Below are 22,054 nucleotides of genomic sequence, written 5' to 3'. Positions count from 1 at the left end.
TCAGGAACAGTGGAAGTGCCCGTCTCCCTCTCCTGCCCATTGGCCAGACCCACACAGAAGCTGATGATGCCCCTGGCCAGTCTGGGGGACATGGGTTTGACCAGAGCAGGCAACGAGGGCAGCATACAGCAGAGGCACTCATCTGTCGGGTGGGCACAGAGGAATGGGAACTTCCAGGGTCCTGAGGTCTAGCCTCAGAGGCTGGGGTGTCTCCAGGCTGCACCTGGAGCTGTGGGATGGCAGGAGCAGCAGTTCACAGAGGGGCTTTCATTGTCCATTTCCCTGATGAGCAAACTGAGTCCAAGAAGCCACAAGCCAGGTGGGCCAGAGGCAGTTGGCTGGGGCAGCCCAGAGCCAAGCCAGGTCACCCTCTCCCCTGTCTGGCTCCTGCAGGTCCCCGCCTCCCTGGGCTTGCCTGAAAGTGGGAGAAGAGCTCTCTTCCTTGTGAAGGGGGACACAGAAGCCACAGCCACATTGGGTCCTCCTGCCCTGCAGTGCCGCAGGACCCTGCACACCCCTGGCAGCTCAGGCTCTGCCACCAGCTCCCCCCTCGGCCTTCCTCCGATCCCTAGGGTCGGCATCCCCCACTCAGGGCCCCCCAGCGCTGCTCTCCATTCTGATGTCTGGCGAGTACCCCATCTCCAAACTTTTTCCTCCTGGGGTGGTGGGGGTAAGTGAGCCTCTCTGGCGAGGCACTCACGCAGCTGAGCTCCGCGTGTGCAACAGGCGCTTAATAAACGCAGGGGCGAGCCCGCAGCTCCCGGAGTCCCCTAGCGTTTCAACCCCAGGCGGGCAGGCAGAAGTGTCCTTCGTCCCCAGGCTTTCTGTGCTGCTCACGCCTCCGGGCTCAGCCTGTGCAGCTCCTTCTCTGTGAAGCCTCCCTGACACGTTTCACCCACAGAGACCACCCCTCTCTACACCGCCCCCTCCTTCCTAGCCTTCCGGGGCCTGAGCCCCTGGTGGGCGGCCGGGTGCTAACCGGGACTGCGCGCTGTGCAAATAGAAGCCTGCGCTCGGGCTCTCTGTGCGCCCGCCCCGCGCGGGGCCGCCCTCAGCGCCGGGCCCAGCAGTGCGACGGGGGGCCTCGCCACGGAGCCGGGCTCCCACGCCCTCCGAGACCGCCGGGCGCCCCCGTCCCGCCCCGCCCCCTCTAATCCCCTCCGCGGGCAGAGGCGAGGCAAGCCCCGGCCCCGCCCCCGGACCGCCCCAGGGGAGGGGCGTGTCCCCGCGCCCGAACGGGCCAGAGCGGGCGTGGCCGGGGCGGGGCGGGGCGGGCGCAGGCCGGCCCCCACTGGCTGCCGCGCGCCGGGCAGCCCGGGCTCAGTGCGCGGTGGCGGCGGCGGCGCGGGCAGCTGGCGCCGCGCGGTCCAGCTCGGCCGGGCGCACGGACGCACCGCCGAGCCGACGGCCGGAGGGACGGGGCGCAGGCGCTGGGCCGGCGGGCAGCGAGCGGGAGCCAGAGCCGCGCTCAGTGAGTCGGGCGCCCGCGGCTGCCAGGTCGGTGCGTGGGGACCCGGCGGGCGCGAGGGGTCCAGGCGGGCGCGCGGCAGGTCCAGAGCGCGCGGCGGGCTCGGATCCCGAGCGGTCTCTGCGGCGGGGCCCGGCCGGGGCGCGGGCTTCCAGCTCTGGAAAGTTTGCAGCCGCCGCCGCCGCCGCCCTGGGAGGGCTCTGCAGCAGCCAGGGAGGGAAGGGGGAGGGAGGGACCGCGGCGGGGAGGCGGCGGCCGGCGCCAGGCGGCCCGGGAGCCCTGGGCGGCGGCGGCGGGCGGGGCGGACGGGGATCGGAGGGGCCGGGGCGCAGGAGCCCTGCCACCGCCGCCTCCGCCCCTGCGCGCCCGAGTAACGAGTTGCCTGCCTCCTCCAACAGACTCCCGAGTGGCGCCCTCCCGCCGGTGCCAGAACCGGGCCATGGGGGGCAGCATGCTGGCGCGCGCCGCCTGAGGACGTCGTAACACCCGCCCCAGCTATGGGCGCCCCGGCTTGCGCCCTCGCGTTCTTTGTGGCCGTGGCAGTCGTGATGACCGGCGCCGTCTCCGGGTCCCCGGGCATGGAGCAGCGCGTCGTGCGGAGAGCAGCAGGTACGGAAGGACCCGACGGGTACTGGGGAGGGGCATGGGGTCCCGGCAGGCAGAAGCGTCGGGGCCGGGGAACGGGCGCCTGGGTGGGTGTGGGGCGCCGGAGATCTGAGTGGGCCCCAGGGCTTGCTCTGGGCTGGCATAGCGGGGCCAGCGTCCGGGTTTCTGCCGCCCTCCCTCCCCGGGGATCGGGGCCAGAGCTGGCGCGGCAGTTTGTGGGGCGCCTGGAGCCGCAGGGCTGCCACCCAAGTGCGAGGCTGCGGCGGCGAGCCGGGCACCGCGGTGGAGTCCGCAACCCCCGCCCCCAGCGGTTCCCCAGTGGGGCACAGCCTGCGCCCGGGCGCTGTCGGGAGAGCTCGGGGACTGCGTTTCCACGATTCCCATTGTTCCGCGGGTTCTGCGCTGACGGACAGTTTCTGCTGTTGGTGCCTCTCCCCCAACCCCCTTCGGGCCCCAGTTCATGGCCAGCTTCAGCCAAAGCGAGAGGTTGGACTTTGGAGGGAGGGTATGAGAGTGCGTCAGCCCGGGGCCGGGCCCCAGCCCCTCAGTGGCCTGCATGACCAGGTGACACCTAGTGCCTCCGTTTCCCCCCACCCAGCTCTCATGCCCTGTGAGTTAAGATGACTGCCCCCAGGGGTGCGCACCGAACGACAGGCGGGGGCCGGGAGGTGAGAGGGCGGATGTCCGAGCAATGTGGAGCCGCGGAACCCCGCTGGCGGTCAAGGTCCAGCGGGACGTCGAGGGTCTGCGAGGAGGGCCCGTAGAGCCTGGGCAGGGGCGGGGCGGGAGCGCGTCTTGGCACCGGGCCCTGCCCCGCACACGCGCAGGGCCCTCGAGGTGCAGCGCGCGCTGCCCCCCGCTGCGCCCGGCCGAGCGCTTCGGGTGCCCACGCCCCGCACACGCGCCGCCAGGCTACCGGCGGCGGCCGGGCAGAGAGGGGAGGCCGGGTAGGAGACCGTAGGGAGCCCGCCCCCTGGAGACCGCCAACTCCGGGGTGCTGGCGAGGACCGGCGCGGGCGAGGGGGCTGCGCGCACCCCTGTCCCCAGCCCGGCGGCCGCGCGGAGGGAGGCCTTCGCCCGGTGAGCTCACGCCCCACCCGGGCGAGACCCGAACAGCCGCTCCTTTGTACCTCGGCGCGGCCACAGACCGCGCATTGATGGCGGCCGGGCCTCGCGGGGAGGTGTGAGTCGAGCGGCTGCGGGCGCGCAGTGCCAGGGAGGCGGCGGCCGCGGGCTGGACGGAGGCAGATGGCGGCCCGCCCCTCCCTGCGTCCCCCGCGCCCCTTCCTCCGGCGGCGGCTGCGGCCTCCCGGAACAATGTCATTTTTTTATGAATGAAAGTGGGCCCGGCGCTTGAATGTGCGTGTCATTCAGCGGCGTGACAGAGGCCGTCGGGAGGTCAGGGCGCGCTTTTAGCGCTTGCTAGGGCGGCCCCCGCTTCCAGGGGCGCAGAATAGGCGGCCGCGGGGGGAGCCCCGAATTAGCATTCGCATTCAGATAAAGATATTACTCCCTACGGCCGGGGAATGTCAACTAGCCCCCGGGGAGGGGGCGGTGGGCGGAGCTCCAGACCTCCCGGACCCCCTGCGGCGCGGAGGTGGGGCAGGGGCCCCCTCCTTCCCCGCCTCGGGGAACTGGCAGCGACCCCACCAGATGCGGGCCTGGGGTAGAGCGTCCTGAAGACCCCCCCAGGGGCTGGGGTGCCCGCGCACCGGGGCCCCTGTCCCCGCAGTAAAGTTGGTGAAACAGGTAGTGAGTTGATAGGTCAATAAACCTAATCCGGTTCCTGAAGGAGCTGGGCCACCGGCCAGGCAGTAAAAATACAAAGGCCTCGTGAAATTTACAAAGGTCCCAGCCTGGCACTTTCCTGGGGAACATAAATTACGGAGCCGGAGCTGGCAGGGGTCACGGACACTAGGGAAGGTGTCCCCTGCTGGACGGCCCTGGCCACCCCAGGCCCCGCCAGGGCAGCCTCCGTCTCCACAGGAAGCCACTGGCGGGGGGCCCCTAACAGGCAGGAAGGTTGATGGGGACCCACCCAGCCAGGAGGGGTCTCTGGGGGGGTGCAGGGCACTTCCCAGGAAGGCACTGGCTGCACCCTCCCCCACCTGCTCCTCATCAGGGCTGGACTTTGAGCCCCACGGGCCTCTGGGTGGTTCATTAACCTGAGCTGAGCCTGAGGCTGGACTTCTGGCCTCTGAGCCCCTGCACGGAGCCAAGGATGCCCCCGCCCCCCCAGGCCCTCGCCCCCCCAGGCCGTCAAGTCCCATTTGGGGCCCTATCTGGGGCCTGGTGCGCCCCATTTTACAGTTGAACCTAGAGGGGAGCTAGGGGTCTCCTTGAGGAGGTAGGCCGGGCGTCTGCTCAGGCACCGGTTTGGGGCAGCGGGTGGCCAGGCCGGCCTGAGTGATTTACAAGTGAATGAACGGTGAGGAGCCTCTTCAGGCTGGGGGACCGGGGCGGGGGTGGGGGGGGGGCTCCCTGACCCCAGGCCCTGCTGGGCCCGAGGCTGCTGGCTGCCCACCCTGGTTCTGGTTGCTTTCCTGCAGCCTCAGTTTCCTCGCCCGTGCAGGATAACAGAAGGGTTGTTGGAGGATTAGGCTGGATAATCCTGTAAGTCCTCATTAGCCCGCCAGGCCTCCGGATCCCACCCCTTTCTTTTTCTCACTTTGTTACGAAACTTTTCATATTGTTCCCGGGTGGAGAGGTGACTGGGGAGGCGGGAAGGCCATGACTTCAGGGTCCCTTTGGGACGCCCCTCCCGGCTACTTAAAGCATGTACCTGGCATCAGAGAGCTTCACGCACATGCAGAACCAGAGGGCTTTGCTCTTCCTCTGTCGTCAGCTCCAGGCGGCTCCTTTGAATTGGGTCTGGATGTGATGCTTGTTCCCTGGGGTCTCCTCCAGGCCCCTCTCATGGAGGGTGGCCCGACCGCTGCACACCCCATATGCATTGAGTGGGTCTCAACTGTAGTGACCCCAAACGGGGAGCGAGTTTCCCCCAGCAGGGGTAACAGCCCTCCGGAGCAGACTGGCTCCTCTCCGGCTGCGGCCTGGTGGACATCAATCCTGGGGTGTAGCCCCGGGGCGGGGGGGGGGGTCTCGCTCCCCCTATTTTCACCGGCTCCAGTGCTTTAACTGCTTCTGGTGGCCCCCCTGGCCCGCCAGTGGGGAAAACTGAGTCACAGGGCCCGTGAGTGGCAGAGTCAGGAGGATTCTGGGCCTGGGGGACGTGCCCGAAGGCCCGGCTTGGCCCCTCCAGGACACAGTACCCCTTGGCGGCCCCCTCACCGAGCTCAGGCCTTTGGCGGGGGTGCAGGCTGGAACAGGTGCTGTGGGACCCACAGGGGTGGACATTCCGCCTATGCCCACCCCCGCATGGCACGTGGGCACCCACCATGGCACAGAGGACATTTGTCTTCCGACGTGTGTGGCCCCAGTGCCTGTGTGGGTGTGGATGGGCCCCCTTTTGTTGATCAAGAAAGCCTCCTTCCTGAGGCCATTGTGGTGGGAGCTTAGTAGCCCACAGCATGTGCCCTCACCGCCCCCTAGGCAGAGTGCCCCCTCGGGCCCTGCCCATCACTCTGTGTCCCCCCGCCTAATGCCACCGCCGCCCCCTCCTTGGCGTTGCCTGGTCTCCCCCGGGTCCTCTGTGGCGCAGAGTGGATTGGATCTGCAGGAAGTGGAGGTGCTACTGCCATCCGTGCCCTGGTCCGGAGGTCCCTGGCCTCGACGGCCACCTAGTGGGGCAGGGTGCTGGGCAGGTCAGGGGCCGGCCCTCGGCAGAGTGCAGGGCCCTCTGCGCCCCAACACCGGCCAGTGGCTGCTGGCCCCGGGGGCCATGCTGGGTCCTCCCAGCCCCCTGCTGGACCAGGTTGAAGCGAATACTTGTGTGGATGGCTTGACCTGCCTTCGCCACCCAGACCAAACCGGAACCAACCACTGTTGCCCTTGGGCCGGGGCCTGGGGCTGAGGCGGCCACAGCCAGCCTGTTCTCGGCCTTCTGGGGGGCCTCAGCCGGCTCCCGGCACTGGGTGGTCCCCACATAACACCGTGGCCAGGACTGGGGGTCTGGAAGTCAGGCCAGGAGCCCCCTGACTGTGGGGACCCTGGGGATGCAGACCCCATGGGCACTTCAGGGACCCTTCTGGTGGGCGCCGAGCTTGTGGAACCTCCTGAGGTGGGGGGCAGAATGGGGTCCGTCTCAGGAGCCAGGGACTGGCGTGGCCAGAATGGGCAGCTGGGCCCTCGAATCTAGGCCGTGCGTCGGCAGAATGACAAGTAACGGTGTGACCAACCCAGCTGGGTCTGCGTGGTGGGACCACCCACCCCTGTCCCGGGCCCAAAGCCCAGGCTGCCTGCCTGCGCCCTGCATTGTCTGGCTCTGGCAGGGAGACCTGGGGGGCTGGTCAGCCCCTGGGTCTCAGGCCTTGTTGGCCCCTTGGGATCTGGGCAGCCACTGGTCAGGGGAGGGGCGCAGGGGCCACAGTGGACATCCACCCTCGGCAAGGACCCTCCACCCCAACTTCTCGGCACCTGCGGGGAGAGGTGGGCCGGGCCTCCTCAGCCTGGCCTGACGGTCCCTGCTCTGGCCTCTCCGCCAGCCGAGTCTGCAGTCTTCCTCCCCTCGCCTGTGTCCTCATCTGTAAGATGAGGGGTCCTAGGTCCCCTCACCCCACTGGCCTGTGAGGCCCCACTGGCCAGAACTGGTACCATGTCTGTATTTCTAGTCTCTTTCTGGGTATATGTTCTCTCTAATTTACTGCTGAGGCGTAGTCTGAGTTGGGGTTCAGGCTGTTCACGCCCCTGAGAGCCCCCACTCCGGGCTGGCCTTGCCTGCGTCAGCGTGGAGCTGTTCTGAAAGGCTGGGGGGTGTTGTCTGACTGCGGCGCTCCCTTCTGGTGCTGGGCAGGTCCCGAACTGGTTTTGAAGCCAAGATGAGGGGTGGGGGGCACCAAGTGGGAACCCCCTCCGGGGATGAATTGTCTTGTCACTACCCCGGTCATTCCCACCTCTGAGCCTCTGTTTTAGCTGAGGTCGGCCAAACACAGCACGCCCACCTCCTGCTTTGCTGCTGCCCATGAGGTTGGAGCGGATGTTGCATTTCTAAATCACTGAAAAGAATCAAAGGAAAATTGGACACTCTGACGTTGGAGTGTTCCGTGTCCCCAGACAGTGCCGGACTGGAGCGGCCCCTCCCGTTTCCTCGTGTGTCCTCTACGTAAGCGCCACCACGGCAGGGTCGTCCTCGGGACGGAGACCTGTTGGCACTCCGAACAGTGCCCGCGCCCCGGCCCTGTGGGACGGTTGGCAGGACCACGGGCTCTTCCCTCCCCTGGGGCCACCTCAGCCCCACCCAGGCCCCAGACGGGCCCCCGGCGCGTGCGGTGCCACAGTGCGGGGTGCGGAGCGCCCGGCGCCCCTGGTTTGGGGAGCGCCTGCCTCATGGGCCCCCATCTTGCCCGCAGAGGTCCCGGGCCCTGAGCCTGGCCAGCAGGAGCTGGTCTTTGGCAGCGGGGACACCGTGGAGCTGAGCTGCCACTTGCCCGCGGGGGCTCCCTCAGGGCCCACGGTCTGGGTGAAGGACGGCGTGGCGCTGGCGCCCTCAGACCGCATCCTGGTGGGGCCGCAGCGGCTGCAGGTGCTCAACGCCTCCCACGAGGACGCCGGGGCCTACAGCTGCCGCCAGCGCCTCTCCCAGAGCGTCCTGTGCCGCTTCACCGTGCGCGTGACAGGTAGGGCCTGCTGCGGCCCGTGACACTCCCGAGCAACACCGTGCCCTAGGGTCCTGGTGGTCACGGGCAGAGGAGGCCCCCGGGAGGCGCCGTCGGAGGAGGGGCACCTGCCTGCTTGCAGGGCCACCTCCCACATTTCCCTCTCGCCTGCGCTACAGACGCTCCGTCCTCGGGAGACGATGAAGACGGGGAGGACGAGGCTGAAGACACAGGTGAGACCGGGTTCCAGGCACGCAGGGCTGCCCAGGGCTGGGGACCGACCTCCCACCTGGGGCCCTGCTCACCAGGCAGGGGAGAGACCGAGGTCTGGGGGCCACCTCCGTGGGGTCCCCTTAGTGTGGGGTGGCGGCGATGCGTGCCCAGCTCTGGAGTCCGGGTGGCAGGTGACAGGTGGGACGGGGCACCGTGCTGTGGGGAGGGGACCGGGGCCCGGGACTCCAGGAGCAGCCGGGGGGCCGGTGTGGCCGGGGCTGGGGGAGTGAGGCCGGTGGGCGAGGTGACCCGTCCCACGTGTGACTGAGACAGGGCAGGCGGCAGCGGACAGAGGGGTTAGGGCCGGTGGGGGGCGACAGAGACAGTGCGGGTGGGAGAGGAGGGTGGCGCTGAGCACCAGGGACAGCAGGTCTGGGCGTATTCACTGTGAAGGGGCTGCCGGCGGTGCTTTCCGGTGACAGGCTGAGGGTGACAGCGCCCAGGTACTTGGGCCTGGAACCGTGAGCAGGGTGGGCTTTGCCCAGCGGGAGGGGCCGGTTCGGGGAGGTGGCATCTGGTTTTGGAGGAGCTGAGTTTGAGATGCCCCGAGATGCGGGACGGGGGTGAGGGCCCCGGCGGGTGCCCCGCCACCTCCCGCCTGTCCCCTGCGTGTCCCGCTCACTCTGGCCGTCCCAGGCAGGGCGTTGGTGTTCTTCTTCCGGAGTGGGCTCAGGGACACTGAGCAGGGTTGCTGGCAGAGCTGCCTTCCTGAAGGCCTCGCGGTCTCCAGCCCCAGGGACCAGCCCCTCCCTGCCGTGCTCCCTGGGCCACCCTGGGGTCTCTGACACCGCCCCCCGGAGCTCTCCCCGGCGCCTGCCTACACTGCTCCCCACCTGGGCTTCAGCACCCTCTCGGAGATGGCTGCATGGATGGCAGCAGGGTCGCGGGGAAGGGCTCCCTCCCTTCTGGGGACACCCACCCAGCCTCCCCGTGGCGGGAATGCAGCCTCACCCCAGCCCCAAGGGGGAAAAGCCAGTTGGGCTGTGAGGGTGGGGGTGGGACGGTCCTGGAAAACAGGATGGGACTGGAGCGGCCCCTCCCGTTTCCTCACGTGTCCTCTACGTAAGCACCAGACACCCTGTCACCGCGTCCCCACCTGGTGCCCAGGGTGCGGAGGGTGGTCCGGGGTCTCGCAGATTCTAGCGGCTCCTGGCCGGTCTCAAGGCTCCGGGTTCTGCGGGTGGCTGGGTCTTGCCTCCTGGTAAGCTCCCTCCCAAGGCCTGGCCCTGCCCGTGCATCCCGCCGGGCTTCCTAACCCGGCGTGACCTGGTCTCTCTGCGGGCTGCGTCTCCCCTCTGGTGGGCCTGCCTGGGTGGGTGGGTGCTCCCCTGGGAGGACACCTTTGCGTCGTGAAGGCTCCTGGGCCGTGGTGTGGCGCACGGGGCCCTCTCGGCTGGAGCAGGCGCTTGAGGGAAGTGGACGGAAGCGAGGGGACCTGGCTTTCGAATGCCGGGAGGTGGCACTGAGGCCACCGAAGGCTTGTGCGGCCCAGGCAGGGGTCTTCAAAAGGCCGACGTTTCCTACACAGGAGGGGAGACTGAGGCTGGAGCGGGGCAGGCAGGCCGCTACTCCCGCCCTGGTCACAGCCTTCCTGGGCCCCTCTGCCAGCAGGCGCCCCTTACTGGACGCGGCCCGAGCGGATGGATAAGAAGCTGCTGGCGGTGCCGGCTGCCAACACGGTTCGCTTCCGCTGCCCGGCCGCCGGCAACCCCACCCCATCCATCTCCTGGCTGAAGAACGGCAAGGAGTTCCGAGGCGAGCACCGCATCGGGGGCATCAAGGTGGGCCCGGCGGGGGTCGCTGGGGCCTCGGCGCCGGCCCGCAGGGCACAGCCCGCCGTCCGCTCACCCGTGTCCACCTGCAGCTGCGGCACCAGCAGTGGAGCCTGGTCATGGAGAGCGTGGTGCCTTCGGACCGCGGCAACTACACGTGCGTCGTGGAGAACAAGTTCGGCAGCATCCGGCAGACGTACACCCTGGACGTGCTGGGTGAGGCCCGGGCTGGCGGGTGCGGGCGGCGAGCGGGCGCGGGTCAGGCAGCCTCTGAGCGCCCCCTGCCCCGCAGAGCGCTCGCCGCACCGGCCCATCCTGCAGGCGGGGCTGCCCGCCAACCAGACGGCGGTGCTGGGCGGCGACGTGGAATTCCACTGCAAGGTGTACAGCGACGCGCAGCCCCACATCCAGTGGCTCAAGCACGTGGAGGTGAACGGCAGCAAAGTGGGGCCCGATGGCACGCCCTACGTCACGGTGCTCAAGGTGGGCCCCGCCGCTGGCTGGGTGGGGCAGGCGGGCTTGGGGCGGGGGGGCTCCTTGCAGGTGAGCCGTCAGGCCTGGCCCCGCGGGGGCCCCCTTCGCCGGGGATGGGGAGGGCATCCCAGGCAGGAGGCCTGTCGTGTTTAAGGGACGGGGGTCGGGGCACAGGCTTTAGACCTGCGGGGAGAAGCAGTGGGGGGTCGGCTCGGGAGGTGGGGCCCAGCCCAGCACGCCAGGACCTACAGTGAGTCCTGTGTCCTTGCGCCCTTGTCTGCCTTCAGACGGCCACCCGCCCACCTCTCTGGGCCCTCAGGGCAGGACCGCCTGAGCTTTGTTCCCACGGCCCCGGGGGTGGGGGCCCCCCGAGTTGGGGCGATTGCGACACTTGCAGCCCAAAGAGAAACATCTGTTTAGAGACGAGATGGGCCTGCGGGGCGGGAGCAGGAGTCCAGACCAGCCGTGGGGTGGTGCCGGGTGCTCTCGGCCCAGCGGCGTCGCAGCCGGGGCCCCCGCGGTGGGCAGCTCGAGTGCCCTGGGAGGGCCTCTCTGAGCGCCACCAGCCAGGGCTGCGAGCCGGGCTGTTGGGGTGGATATGGGGAAGGCGCATCCGCCGAGACGACAGCCGCCGCTGTGAGGTGCCTGCAAGCCGCCTCCAGGCAGCCTTCCTAGCCGGCACAGCCTAGTCCGCCCATCTGTTCCTTGGGGGTCTCAGCGCCTCAGAGCCTGGGGTCTAGACGGGCCCGCGCCTGCGCGGCCATTTCCATGCCCGGCGGGGCTTCCGCGCCTGAGCCGGGTCTCTTGTCCCTGCAGTCGTGGATCAGTGAGAGTGCGGAGGCTGACGTGCGCCTCCGCCTGGCCAATGTGTCCGAGCGCGACGGGGGCGAGTACCTCTGTCGAGCCTCCAATTTCATAGGCGTGGCTGAGAAGGCCTTTTGGCTGCGTGTTCGCGGGCCCCAAGCAGGTAACAACTCTGTCCCACGCCTGCCTGGCACGCCGAGCTCCAGCTCCGACGCCCTGGCCCTGCGCCCACCTGCACGCCCCGCCGCTCGTGCCCCGTCCCCGGCTCACACCCTGCTCCTGGCGTGGCCACATCTGCGCCGCCTCTGCACCGCCGCCCCTCTGGCCTCCGCCGTGACCGCCTGCTTTGAGCCCCGTGGCCTGTGCTGACCCGCCTGCGCACCCCGCCGCCCCCCGCCCCACCCCAGAGGCCCTCACCCCCGAGGCCGGGCCCTGAGAGCCCGCCTTGCACTGCCCTCGCTCTCTCGCTCTCTCTCCATCTCGCTCTCTCTCTGGCCCCGGCTCCCGCTGCTGCTCGCTTCCTGCCCGTCTCTCTGTCGCCTGCCTGCCCGCCCGCCCGCCTGCCCCCTCCTGGTGCGCGCTAACCCCTCCTGCTGTGCTGCCGGTCGCACGCCTGGCTCACCTGGGACAGAGGACTTGCCGGTGGAGGGACTGGCTTCGGGCTCGGTGTGGACGCACGAGGCAGAGGGCCCTCGGCCGCCGTGGCCGTGGCCGTGGTGGCGGTGGCGGCGTTTTCCTTGCAGCCTGGCTGGATTGTCGCCGCGTGGACTCTGGCTGTGGTGCCCGCGGGAGGTGCTGGCGCTCTCCTATCGCGCTCTGTTCTCTCTTTGTAGACGGCGGGCGCTAACACCACCGACAAGGAGCTAGAGGTTCTGTCCTTGCGCAATGTCACCTTTGAGGACGCGGGGGAGTACACGTGTCTGGCGGGCAATTCTATCGGGTTTTCCCATCACTCTGCGTGGCTGGTGGTGCTGCCAGGTACCAGCTCCTGCTGCTGTCGCTCTGCACCTGTCCTCTCGGGGCTGCAGCCCGGGACACGCCAACGCCGCCGGGGACAGGCAGGGGACCGCCGAGCCCTCGAGCCAGGCCCTGTGCCTGGTATGGGGACAGAGCCCACACGGCCCTGTCTTGGCCCAGAGGGCCTCCCTCGAGTGCCCCATCCCAACGGGGTCCCCAGCAGCCGATACGGTGGCTTTGGTGTCTCCCGGGTGGCGGGTGAGGGTGCCGCTGGCTCCGCTGGGCTCTTTCTGTCCTGGGTCTGCCCCTCCTGGCCCAGGCGTTTCTGGCTGCTGGACCTTCAACGAGTAGGCCCTTCAGGCCTCAGCACCCGCATCGGGGGAGCTGAGCCCCCGGCCTGGCCCAGGGCGGCCCGCGGGGGCTCCTGAGAGGCTGGGCCAGGCCCCCAACGCCCGTGTCTTTGCAGCTGAGGAGGAGCTGGTGGAGGCTGGTGAGGCTGGCAGTGTGTACGCAGGTGTCCTCAGCTACGGGGTGGGCTTCCTCCTCTTCATCCTGGTGGTGGCCGCTGTGACCCTCTGCCGCCTGCGCAGCCCCCCCAAGAAGGGCCTGGGCTCGCCCGCCGTGCACAAGGTCTCCCGCTTCCCGCTCAAGCGACAGGTAACAGAAAGTAGATACCAGGTTCCGAGCCGCCCATGCCCCTGCCCCGGCCTCCCGGGCTCCCACGCTCAGTCCCCTTCCTAGTGTTGGGGCCTGGGGCCTGGGGCCTGCCCGGGGACAGCCCCCTCTGCTGTGGGGGGCTCCGAGCCCGCCCTGGTCTCCGTGGTCACCGCACAGAGCCAGGTCACTCTGGGCACAGAACATTTTAGAAGTCTTCGCTCAGTGCTGCACAGAGTCAGGCAGCCACCCCGGGCCCGGCCTCGGCCTACGGTCCGAGGGGGCCGCACCCTCGCCCCCACGCCCTGGTTGTGCGGCCCCGCGGCACCAACCTGCCCCTGCTGACCCAAGCAGGTGTCCTTGGAGTCCAGCTCGTCCATGAGCTCCAACACGCCGCTGGTGCGGATCGCCCGGCTGTCCTCGGGGGAGGGCCCTGCGCTGGCCAACGTCTCTGAGCTCGAGCTGCCCGCCGACCCCAAGTGGGAGCTGTCCCGGGCCCGGTCAGTGGTGTGCGAAGGCCTGGGGCCCTGACCCGGGTTGGGGGGGGGCGCGCACACACGGTGGGGGCCCAGTGGCGGGGAGGGGCCCCACTCAGACCCGGCTGCATTCAGATGGGAATCAGGTAGGCCACTGCCGGAGATGGCGCTGGGGCGCAGCGGGGAAGACCCACCCCTGGAAAAGTGCTCTCACCGGCCCAGAGGCGGGGGGGCAAGGTCCTCCACCAGCACGAGCAGGGTCGCCGGGGTGAGGGTGGCGGGCTTCCTGGAGGTGGTGGCACTGCACCTCAGGCTGCCTGGGACAGGGCCTGGAGCGGGCGGGCGTGCTCATCGCTTCTCTGCTTTTGCCACCAGGCTGACTCTGGGCAAGCCACTCGGGGAGGGCTGCTTCGGCCAGGTGGTCATGGCGGAGGCCATCGGCATCGACAAGGACCGGGCTGCCAAGCCCGTCACGGTGGCGGTGAAGATGCTGAAAGGTGAGGGAGGGACGTGGCGAGGGGAGCCTGGGCCAGGCTGGGCGGCCCTGCCTGACACAACCCCTTCCCCGCCCAGATGACGCCACAGACAAGGACCTGTCGGACCTGGTGTCCGAGATGGAGATGATGAAGATGATCGGGAAGCATAAGAACATCATCAACCTGCTGGGCGCCTGCACGCAGGGCGGTGGGTGCTGGGCCTGCGGCGGGCGGCGGGCGGCCCCCGGGCGCAGCGCCCTCTGAGACCCCGGTGCTCGCAGGGCCCCTGTACGTGCTGGTGGAGTACGCAGCCAAGGGCAACCTGCGGGAGTACCTGCGGGCACGGCGGCCCCCGGGCACGGACTACTCCTTCGACACTTGCCGGCTGCCCGAGGAGCAGCTCACCTTCAAGGACCTGGTTTCCTGCGCCTACCAGGTGGCGCGGGGCATGGAGTACCTTGCCTCGCAGAAGGTGAGCACCGGCGGGGCCGGGCGGGGGGGCGGGGGGAGCGGCCGGTGGCGACCGCCTCAAGCCCGGTCCTGTCCCCAGTGCATCCACAGGGACCTGGCCGCCCGCAACGTGCTGGTGACCGAGGACAACGTGATGAAGATCGCGGACTTCGGCCTGGCCCGCGACGTGCACAACCTCGACTACTACAAAAAGACCACCAATGTGAGCCCGGCCCTGGGAGGGTGGGGGACTTGAGCCGGGAGGGCGCCTGGCGGTCAACAAGCCCCCTTCCTCCTCCCAGGGCCGCCTGCCCGTGAAGTGGATGGCGCCCGAGGCCTTGTTTGACCGCGTCTACACCCACCAGAGTGACGTGTATGTGGCCCCCAGACCCGGGCGGGGGTGGGGTGGGGTGGGGAGCCGGGCGGGGCACAGGCCACACCAGGGCAGGGGCCGGGGAGCTGTGGGGCAGAGCCGGCACCATCAGTAGCCCCCTGCACCCCACTGGGGTCTGTTTTGGGGCTTCCACGTGCACGGGGGCCCGTGGGCGGCAGGGTGGGCTGACGGTGCCGCGCCCCCGCCGCCCACAGGTGGTCCTTCGGGGTCCTGCTCTGGGAGATCTTCACGCTGGGGGGCTCGCCGTACCCCGGCATCCCCGTGGAGGAGCTCTTCAAGCTGCTGAAGGAAGGCCACCGCATGGACAAGCCAGCCAACTGCACGCATGACCTGTGAGTGTGCGCGCCCGCCTGTCACCTCCGGACCCTGCTGGGCCCCCACTGAGCCCCGCCCCGGGCAGGGGGAGGGCCGGCCTCGAGGCTGTTCCCAAGGGAGGGGGACGGGCGCCAGGGCGCGGGGCGCAGGGCAGGGCCCACCTGAGTGCCGCCCCCAGGTACATGATCATGCGTGAGTGCTGGCACGCCGTGCCCTCCCAGAGGCCCACCTTCAAGCAGCTGGTGGAAGACCTGGACCGCGTGCTCACCGTCACATCCACCGACGTGAGTGTGGGCCCCGCTGACCCCCTGCCCCTTCCCCCTCCCCCCTCCCCCCGGCCTGGATGGCTCGGGCGTTGGAGTTGGAGGTGGCGTAGCGCTGACCGCACCCCCCCCCCCGGCCCGCCCACAGGAGTACCTGGACCTGTCGGTGCCCTTCGAGCAGTACTCGCCGGGTGGCCAGGACACCCCCAGCTCCGGCTCCTCAGGGGACGACTCCGTGTTCGCCCATGACCTGCTGCCCCCCGCCCCACCAGGTAGCGGGGGCTCGCGGACGTGAAGGGCCGCGGCCTGCGGGCCAAGCCCCCATCAACGTGAGAGCGGACCCCAGCCCGCCGTGCTGCCGCTGGTGTGCCGTGACCAACGGGTCTCACCGGCCTGGACTCAAGACCTGGAACGGGTGGACAGATGGACAGACAACTTCCACATGTGTACGTGTGCACACGTGTGTGCTCTGGGGTCCCCGGCGTGCCCGCCCTGCTGTACGGTGACCTCCTGGCCACCTGGGCCGGCAGCACCGGTGGACTGGACGTAGAATGTAAGGGGCTCCTCCCGTGGGGCTCCTCAGGGCGGGGAGCCGGGCCCCTCCCCAGGCTCCCGTGACCCCCGCTGCCACCCCACAGGGAGCATCGGGGCGGGCCGGGCTCCGGTGTCCAGAGTGGGCTGAGGCCCCCCCTCCAAGTGCCCAAGCTGAGCCTACAGGGAAGCCCCCGTGTGGCACACCTCCCACCCAAGTGGCACCTTGCGCCTGGGGTGAGTGTTAGCAGCTCCCCACCTCCAGGCCTCCCCACTTCCCACCCTGCCCCTCAGAGACTGAAATTACGGGTACCTGAAGGCGGGAGCCTTTAACTTCTATCCGAAAGGTTTATTCCAGAAATGAGTGTACATTTATATAAATAGATGCTGTGTATATGATATACACATACATATATATATAAATATCTATATGGAAGAAGGAAGGCTGGTACAACTGAGGCACGGGACCCTGAGGGTGCAGGGGCGGGGGTGCCCTAGTCGGAGGAGGCCCCCTGGGGGGCTCGCTGTTGAGACACACAAAAACCCGCAGAGGTTGGAGGGGCTTTTCTGGCACCGCAGTTTTGTTTTAAAAATTGTTCCTGGACCTGTATGTTTGTAAAGCTATTTATCGACCCCCAGAGCCCGTGTCCCCATCTCTCCCCAGGCTCCTAGTGTTCAGCCAGCTGCACGGCAGAGGTTTAAGTTTTAACTTATTAACGGTGAGATGGTTTATGCTTTGTTTAGGGGCATTGCTGAGGGTGTGTCCAGCCCACACCCCAAGGCCAGAGCCAGCCCCCTGGCACCCTAAAGGGTCGTTAATAGTTTGAGATGATTCCGTGAGGATATTTTATTTCCTTTGGCCTTCTTTTGCAGGAGAAGTAGATTTCTATAGAATTTTCTTTAGGAGATTTATTTTTTTAGACGTCAAAGCAAGCTGGTATTTTCATACAGGTTCTTCTAATTGCCATGTGTTCCAGGCGGGGAGGCAGTTTCGGGAGGGGGGGGGGCCAGCCCTGCATGCAGGTTCAGATGTTATTAGATGTTACAAGTTTATATATATCTATATATATAATTTATTGAGTTTTTACAAGATATATTTGCTGTAGATTTAACACTTCTTACGCAATGCTTCTAGACTTTTGTAGCCCGGACTGCTACCTTTCAAAGCTTGGGAGAGAAAGCCACAAATTCAGTTTTGTTACTTTTTGTACTGTTAATGGCCCTGAGTTTGGGCGGCTATTCTCTGCTTGTCAGTGGGCTCAGGGTGGTCTCTGTTCTGAGGGCCCCCAGCCTTGTGGGGGCCAAAGGTGTTGGCCCAAACCAGCAGACGTGCTTTCCAAAAAATAAACAGACAACTGGTTCAGATCCATGCTTTCTTGTCTCCTGTCCTGGAGTCCCGGGCAGCTCCTGGGTGCTCACTGCCCACCTAAGACAAGTCCTGTCATCTGTCCCCCAAGGAGGGAGGGGTCACTAGTTGCTGCTGGAGCAACAGCTGCAGGGGTGGGGGCCCCAGACTAGACTGGCTTCCTGGGTCTTGCGCTCTCCAAGGCTTTCCAGCCCAGGTCTTTGGCTCAGAGAGGATGTGTCCTAGGCAGAGCTAGGGTGAAGGTGATCCGGTGTGCCCAGCTGCACGGGGGCCTGACGCTGGCAGGGCGGAACCTCAGGGTCACCAGTGGTCTTCACTGCCTTGGTCGGGGGTCTCCAAAGGCAGGGAATGCAGGTGATGTGTTTGTGGGAGGGGGCAATGGGGAAATGCTCTGGGCCTGCCCATCCCCCATCTGCCCCCAGCTCGTGGAGTTCAGGGGCCCTGAGGGTCACGTCCAGGTACCTGTTGCTGGTTCCAAGGCCTCCCTCTCCTCACCCTGCCCCCTGGTATCTGCCTACCCTGTCAGCTGGGGAGGGGGACGTTTCTAGGTGGGTCCCCCCATGGAGCCCCATGTAAACAAAGCCCTCACCTGGCGCCCTGATTCAACAGTCTGCACTCCTGGCCACACTCCTGCTCCTGGCTGGCTTCCCACCCCCTCCCAGGCCTGCCACCCGCCTTGGGCCCCACCATTGCCCCCTGCACTCCGCCGCCACCACTCCTTCAACTTTGGGCAGGTGCTGCGTGCTGACGCTCGGCTCGTTGGGGTGCTGAGGACCCAGCGACAGCATCTGGGCCCATCTACTGCACAGTCCACAGCCTGAGGGAGAGGGAAGACAGAGCAGGGCACCCACCCAGCAGTGGTGGGAGTAAGTCTGGGAAGGCTTCGTGGAGGAGGCAGCGGTGCCCAGGCCAAGTGGGGCACTAGGGTGGATGCAGGGACAGGTGGCTATGCAGACTCACGTCCTCCCTGGGACCCAGTGCTGCCCAGGGCTGGCTGTCCCTCCCCCGCTAGCCCCTGCTTTGCCACCTGGTGCCCCTCCCTCAGTCCCTCGTGCCTCACGGTCTTGAGGGACTAACCAGCCTCTGGACGGTGTGAACTTTTACTCTGGCTTATAAGAAACTCGCTCCCCTTATTGCTGTGTCCAACTCACCTTCCAACTGAGGGGGTTTCTGGGGCCTCTTTCTGGAGAGCAGGAGGGGTTGCTAGGGGCTTGGTTCTGGATAACGATGCCGCCCAATACCTGACCCCACTCGGGAAAGTGCTCCCGGCCCCCAAGCCCCCTCCAGCCTGCCAGAGACCCCGTGTTTGTGTCCATGCGGTGATAGTGACGGGGAGGGCAAGGAGGCCAGCGAAGGCCAGAGCCTGGAGGGAGGCCAAGGCCGGGAGGCGGGGAGGCGGCGAGGCGGGCGCAGTGCGGGCGTGGTGCGGGGCCCTCTAGCGCCGGCCAGGCCGAGTCCCAGCTCTGCCCTCGGCCTCTCTCCTGCCTGGACCCAGCTGGGCTCCGGGTGTGCGCTCTGGACACTGAGGGGACTGGCTGCAGGCGAGGCGCGGCTTTCTGGGACACCGGACGGAGACCCGGGGCGGGGCGCTGGCCGGAGAGGGACGGGCCCAGGTGGGCAGGTTGGGGCGCCCAACAGGGGAGCTGCTCAGTCCTCCCCCCGGAACCGCCCCGCCCCTCCTCACCACTGCCCCGCCCCTCACCCACCTGGCCCCGCCCCTCACCTCGGCCCCGCCTCCACCCGCGGCCCGGTGTCTTCTCTGAGCCCCAGGGCCGGTGGGGTCCGGCCCAGGCCCGGGGCGGGCTGCTGCGGGGCTTAGGGAGCAAGGCGCTGACACCCCGCCTGCCCTCAGAGGGTCCGGAGCCCCCATTCTCGGACCTCTAGGTCCGGCCTTGCCCTCTGCCTTCCCCTCGCGGCCTGCGGTGACTCACCTGGTGTGTGCGTCTGCACCTCCGTCCTGGCCCCCTGGCCTCCGGAATCTTGTTCCCACCCTGTAGTGTCGCCAGGCTGGACACCGGCCTCTCGGTGTCCTCTTCCCCAGGCGGGTGCCTGAATACACTCGGACGCAGCTGTCTACCTCTCGGCCCCATGGTCTTCAGGGGGGCGCATCACCACGTGTAAAAACACGTGCCGCCACCCGGAACGGAACATCGCCAGTCGCCCCCCACCATAGTTGACCTCCCCCTGCGTGTGGCTTTTGGAGGGGGACGGCCATGGACATGCTGGTGGCTCCTGTGGGGTCATCAGACTTCCCCGGCTGGGTGTCTGGGGCAGTGCCTGGGGCACACAGCCCGTGGCCCCGCACACCCAGCTCCCTGCCCCCGTGACCCCAGGGCAGCATTTCTCCCGTCTGTCCACCAGCTGGAATTCCCTGAAGAGCTTCCTGGGATGGGCTCCATTTCCTCCTGAGAAGACAGGGTAGTCCCCAGTTCTTTCCTGTCACCTGTTCTCACTGCTTAAGAGTCTCCATCAGCAGGGAAAGACTTTCCTGAGGATCAGCTGGGTGTGTGGATTTCTGTTTATGATCGATTTTGTCTTTACTGTTTTTGCTACTCATTCTGTCCTTGCTTTGGCCAGAAGTGTCCCTTTAGGTTGGCTGTGGTGTCTCTGGACTATATATAGCCCCATCTCACGCCCCCGCCCTGGGTCAGCCTTGCCAGAGCCCTTGGTGACCCTCGATGTGACCTTCTGAACCACGGAAGTGAGAAGCCTCACGTCCTGGAGCACCGGCTTGTACCTGAAGACTCGCACGGCCCCGACCCCAGCCACCTTCTCCCGGGGCCCGGCCTGAGGAGGGTCCAAGTACAGTGGACACATTCAGTCCTCAGCATGAGGGGACTGGGTGCCTGCCGGGGGTTAGATGAACCTGGACAGGGGCCACTGAGGCCCAGCAGCCCCCTGCCCGTGCCTGCACCCCCAGGAACGATCTCTCTTCCACACGGGTCACGACCTGCGTGCGAGCCCGCAGAACCCCGGGGGCAGACTGTGGCCAAGGCCAGGCTCAGGGAGAGATGGGGTGCAGGTGAGGACGTCCCTGGGCAGGGGGTCGGGGCTCAGCAAGGGTAGAAGGAGCCCCCACGGGACCTGGGGCCGGGGCAGGGGTGAGGCCGCCTGAGATAGGCTGGACATCCCAGCTCACGGGGGGGCGGTCTGTCCACGCTGGGAGGATGGGGAGGTAGGACGCTGCGCCTGTCCTGCTCCTTGGACCCTCTGCCTGGCGGCCCTCCCAGCTGGGCCTCAGCTCTCTGCCCAGGGTAGGGGCCCCCCCCGCCCCCCCGGGGCCCAGAGATGAGGGCCGGGGAGGCAGTGCTGTCCCTGACCCCAGGGGCCCTCAGTCTCTCAGAACAGAATCCCACTCTCCAGGGCTGGCCAGGGTCCCAGCCCTGCCCACCAGGGACCACCCCGCACCCCGGGGCCACTGAGGGTCGGGGAGAGGAGAGCCTGGCCAGGCAGTGGCTGCCTCGCCGACCTGACAGACAGACCGTCACAGGGCAGACAGACCATCACGACAGCGCTTTATTCAACCTTCTCCTTACATCAACTCGACTGCCTCGTCACCAGCACAGTCTGAGGGGACGGGCAGGGCACGCGGTCACAGCACAAGGGGACACCAGAGGCCAGGCCAGAGCGCTGGAAGGCCCTCTCGTCACGCTTCCTGCCGCGAGGCTGGGACCAGACGCTCAGACAGCTCTGCCATTTCCCGCCCTGACTGCCGGTGGGCCACACGGTTCACAAATCTGGCTTTGAGCTGTTCCAGGAACACGAATTTGATATTTTAATAAAAACACTATTTCTAAAAAAGGTGTTTACACACAGCCCAAGGAGGCGGCCCTCAGGCGAAGCCGGCCCTGGGCCCCTGGCGGACACGGAGACAGAGCCGCCAGCGGCCCAGGGCCCGCTGTGAGGATCACCGCCCGGAGGTTCTTCTTTGCAAATTACGAGGTGCCCTTCCTTTTTAAAGCCTGGATTTTGATACTCCAAAGCGACTCTGGAAGCCACTTGCCAATTTCCTGAATCCCTAATGAAAAAACGGGTGTTTAGGTGGAGCGAAGGAAGAATTCCCATTCCGCGTCACAGATCCCGAGGACGCAGGCGCCCTCCTGAGAAAGCTCGGGAAGGCCGGGCGCAGGCACCGGGCGCTCAGTCAACAGACGGCAGCCCTGACGCCTCGCTCGCCACACGAGACTCTCGTGCCCACACCTTACACCTTACAGCTTACGCCGCGTTCCTTACACCTGCACCCGGGCACTCCTCTCAGCGGCAATAAATAAAGTTCAGGACAGTAAAAACAAGCAACGCAAAGGGGGAAGCCTGCAGCAGACCGTGGCCCACGGTACAAACACCAGCGAAGGGTCCCGCTGCACTGGGGGCGCAGACACGCACGATCTGGGAGGGCGGGGGGGGGCAGGGTGTGCGACAGCAGCGACGGGGACACCCCAGGCGCCTAGCGAAGGCAGCGAGGTGAGGACGGAGGCGGGAAGGACGACCCCGTCCGCGGCACGCCGGCTACCACGAAGTTCACGAGCAAGCACACTTTCGCAGCGGAAAAGCAGGCCACTAAAACACGCGTGAGATAACTCATAAATATCGACTAAGCATGGGGAACATGCCTCTTGAATAACTGAACTAGGAACCCTTTAGAACCCACTGTCCCTTTACGAAGGTTTACATCTGAGAATACAGAATCTTCTTATTTTGTCTAGTTTTCTTCTTTAGCGGCTGAGTAAAAAGTTTCAAGTAACTTGGAAGCTATCATCTCATCGTCGTCCTCCCTCAGCTCATCTGGCCACTCTAGGCCCACGTCTTCCGATTCCTATGTTTGTTTTCCCCCAAAGAACGTTCTTGCCGTACCTGACCCAGCCTTCGCAGGAGCAGCCGAACAGAGCTGGGGCCGCAGGCCGCCCCCCCCCCCCCACCGCCCCGCCATGGAGCACCGGCCTCCCCGAGCTGCCGGTTGTGGACCCGTCACCGGACGTGCAGCGAAACCCGCTCCGAACACCCACGGGGGCGGTGAGGCGCTAACACCCCAAATGAGGAAACTTTCTAAAAGCACAACAAATT

General features: G+C 67.0%; 1 protein-coding gene across 19 annotated transcripts; it reads left to right on the top strand.

Annotated features, from left to right (window-relative positions):
* Positions 1 to 1,306: 1,306 nt before the first annotated feature.
* Positions 1,307 to 16,992, top strand: FGFR3 (fibroblast growth factor receptor 3). 19 transcript variants are annotated; one of them, XM_082390856.1, is made up of 18 exons: positions 1,307 to 1,497; positions 1,867 to 2,077; positions 7,543 to 7,809; positions 7,968 to 8,021; positions 9,670 to 9,842; positions 9,926 to 10,049; positions 10,126 to 10,316; positions 11,124 to 11,274; positions 12,535 to 12,725; positions 13,074 to 13,222; positions 13,574 to 13,695; positions 13,772 to 13,882; positions 13,956 to 14,146; positions 14,225 to 14,347; positions 14,427 to 14,497; positions 14,713 to 14,850; positions 15,012 to 15,117; positions 15,369 to 16,992. In XM_082390856.1, the coding sequence occupies exons 2-18, from the start codon at positions 1,966 to 1,968 to the stop codon at positions 15,600 to 15,602; spliced, it is 2,508 nt and encodes an 835-aa protein (XP_082246982.1). In that variant the 5' UTR covers positions 1,307 to 1,497; positions 1,867 to 1,965; the 3' UTR covers positions 15,603 to 16,992. The 19 variants fall into 19 exon arrangements, with proteins under 19 accessions (XP_082246982.1, XP_082246984.1, XP_082246991.1 ...); XM_082390858.1 differs by having other exon boundaries at positions 15,245 to 15,539; XM_082390865.1 differs by having other exon boundaries at positions 1,363 to 1,497; positions 9,673 to 9,842.
* The last annotated feature ends 5,062 nt before the right edge of the window (positions 16,993 to 22,054 follow it).

This window comes from Balaenoptera borealis (assembly GCF_965194805.1).
Source record: "Balaenoptera borealis genome assembly, chromosome: 4".
Lineage (NCBI taxonomy): Eukaryota > Metazoa > Chordata > Mammalia > Artiodactyla > Balaenopteridae > Balaenoptera > Balaenoptera borealis.
This window is presented reverse-complemented; position numbering and strand designations above follow the sequence as displayed.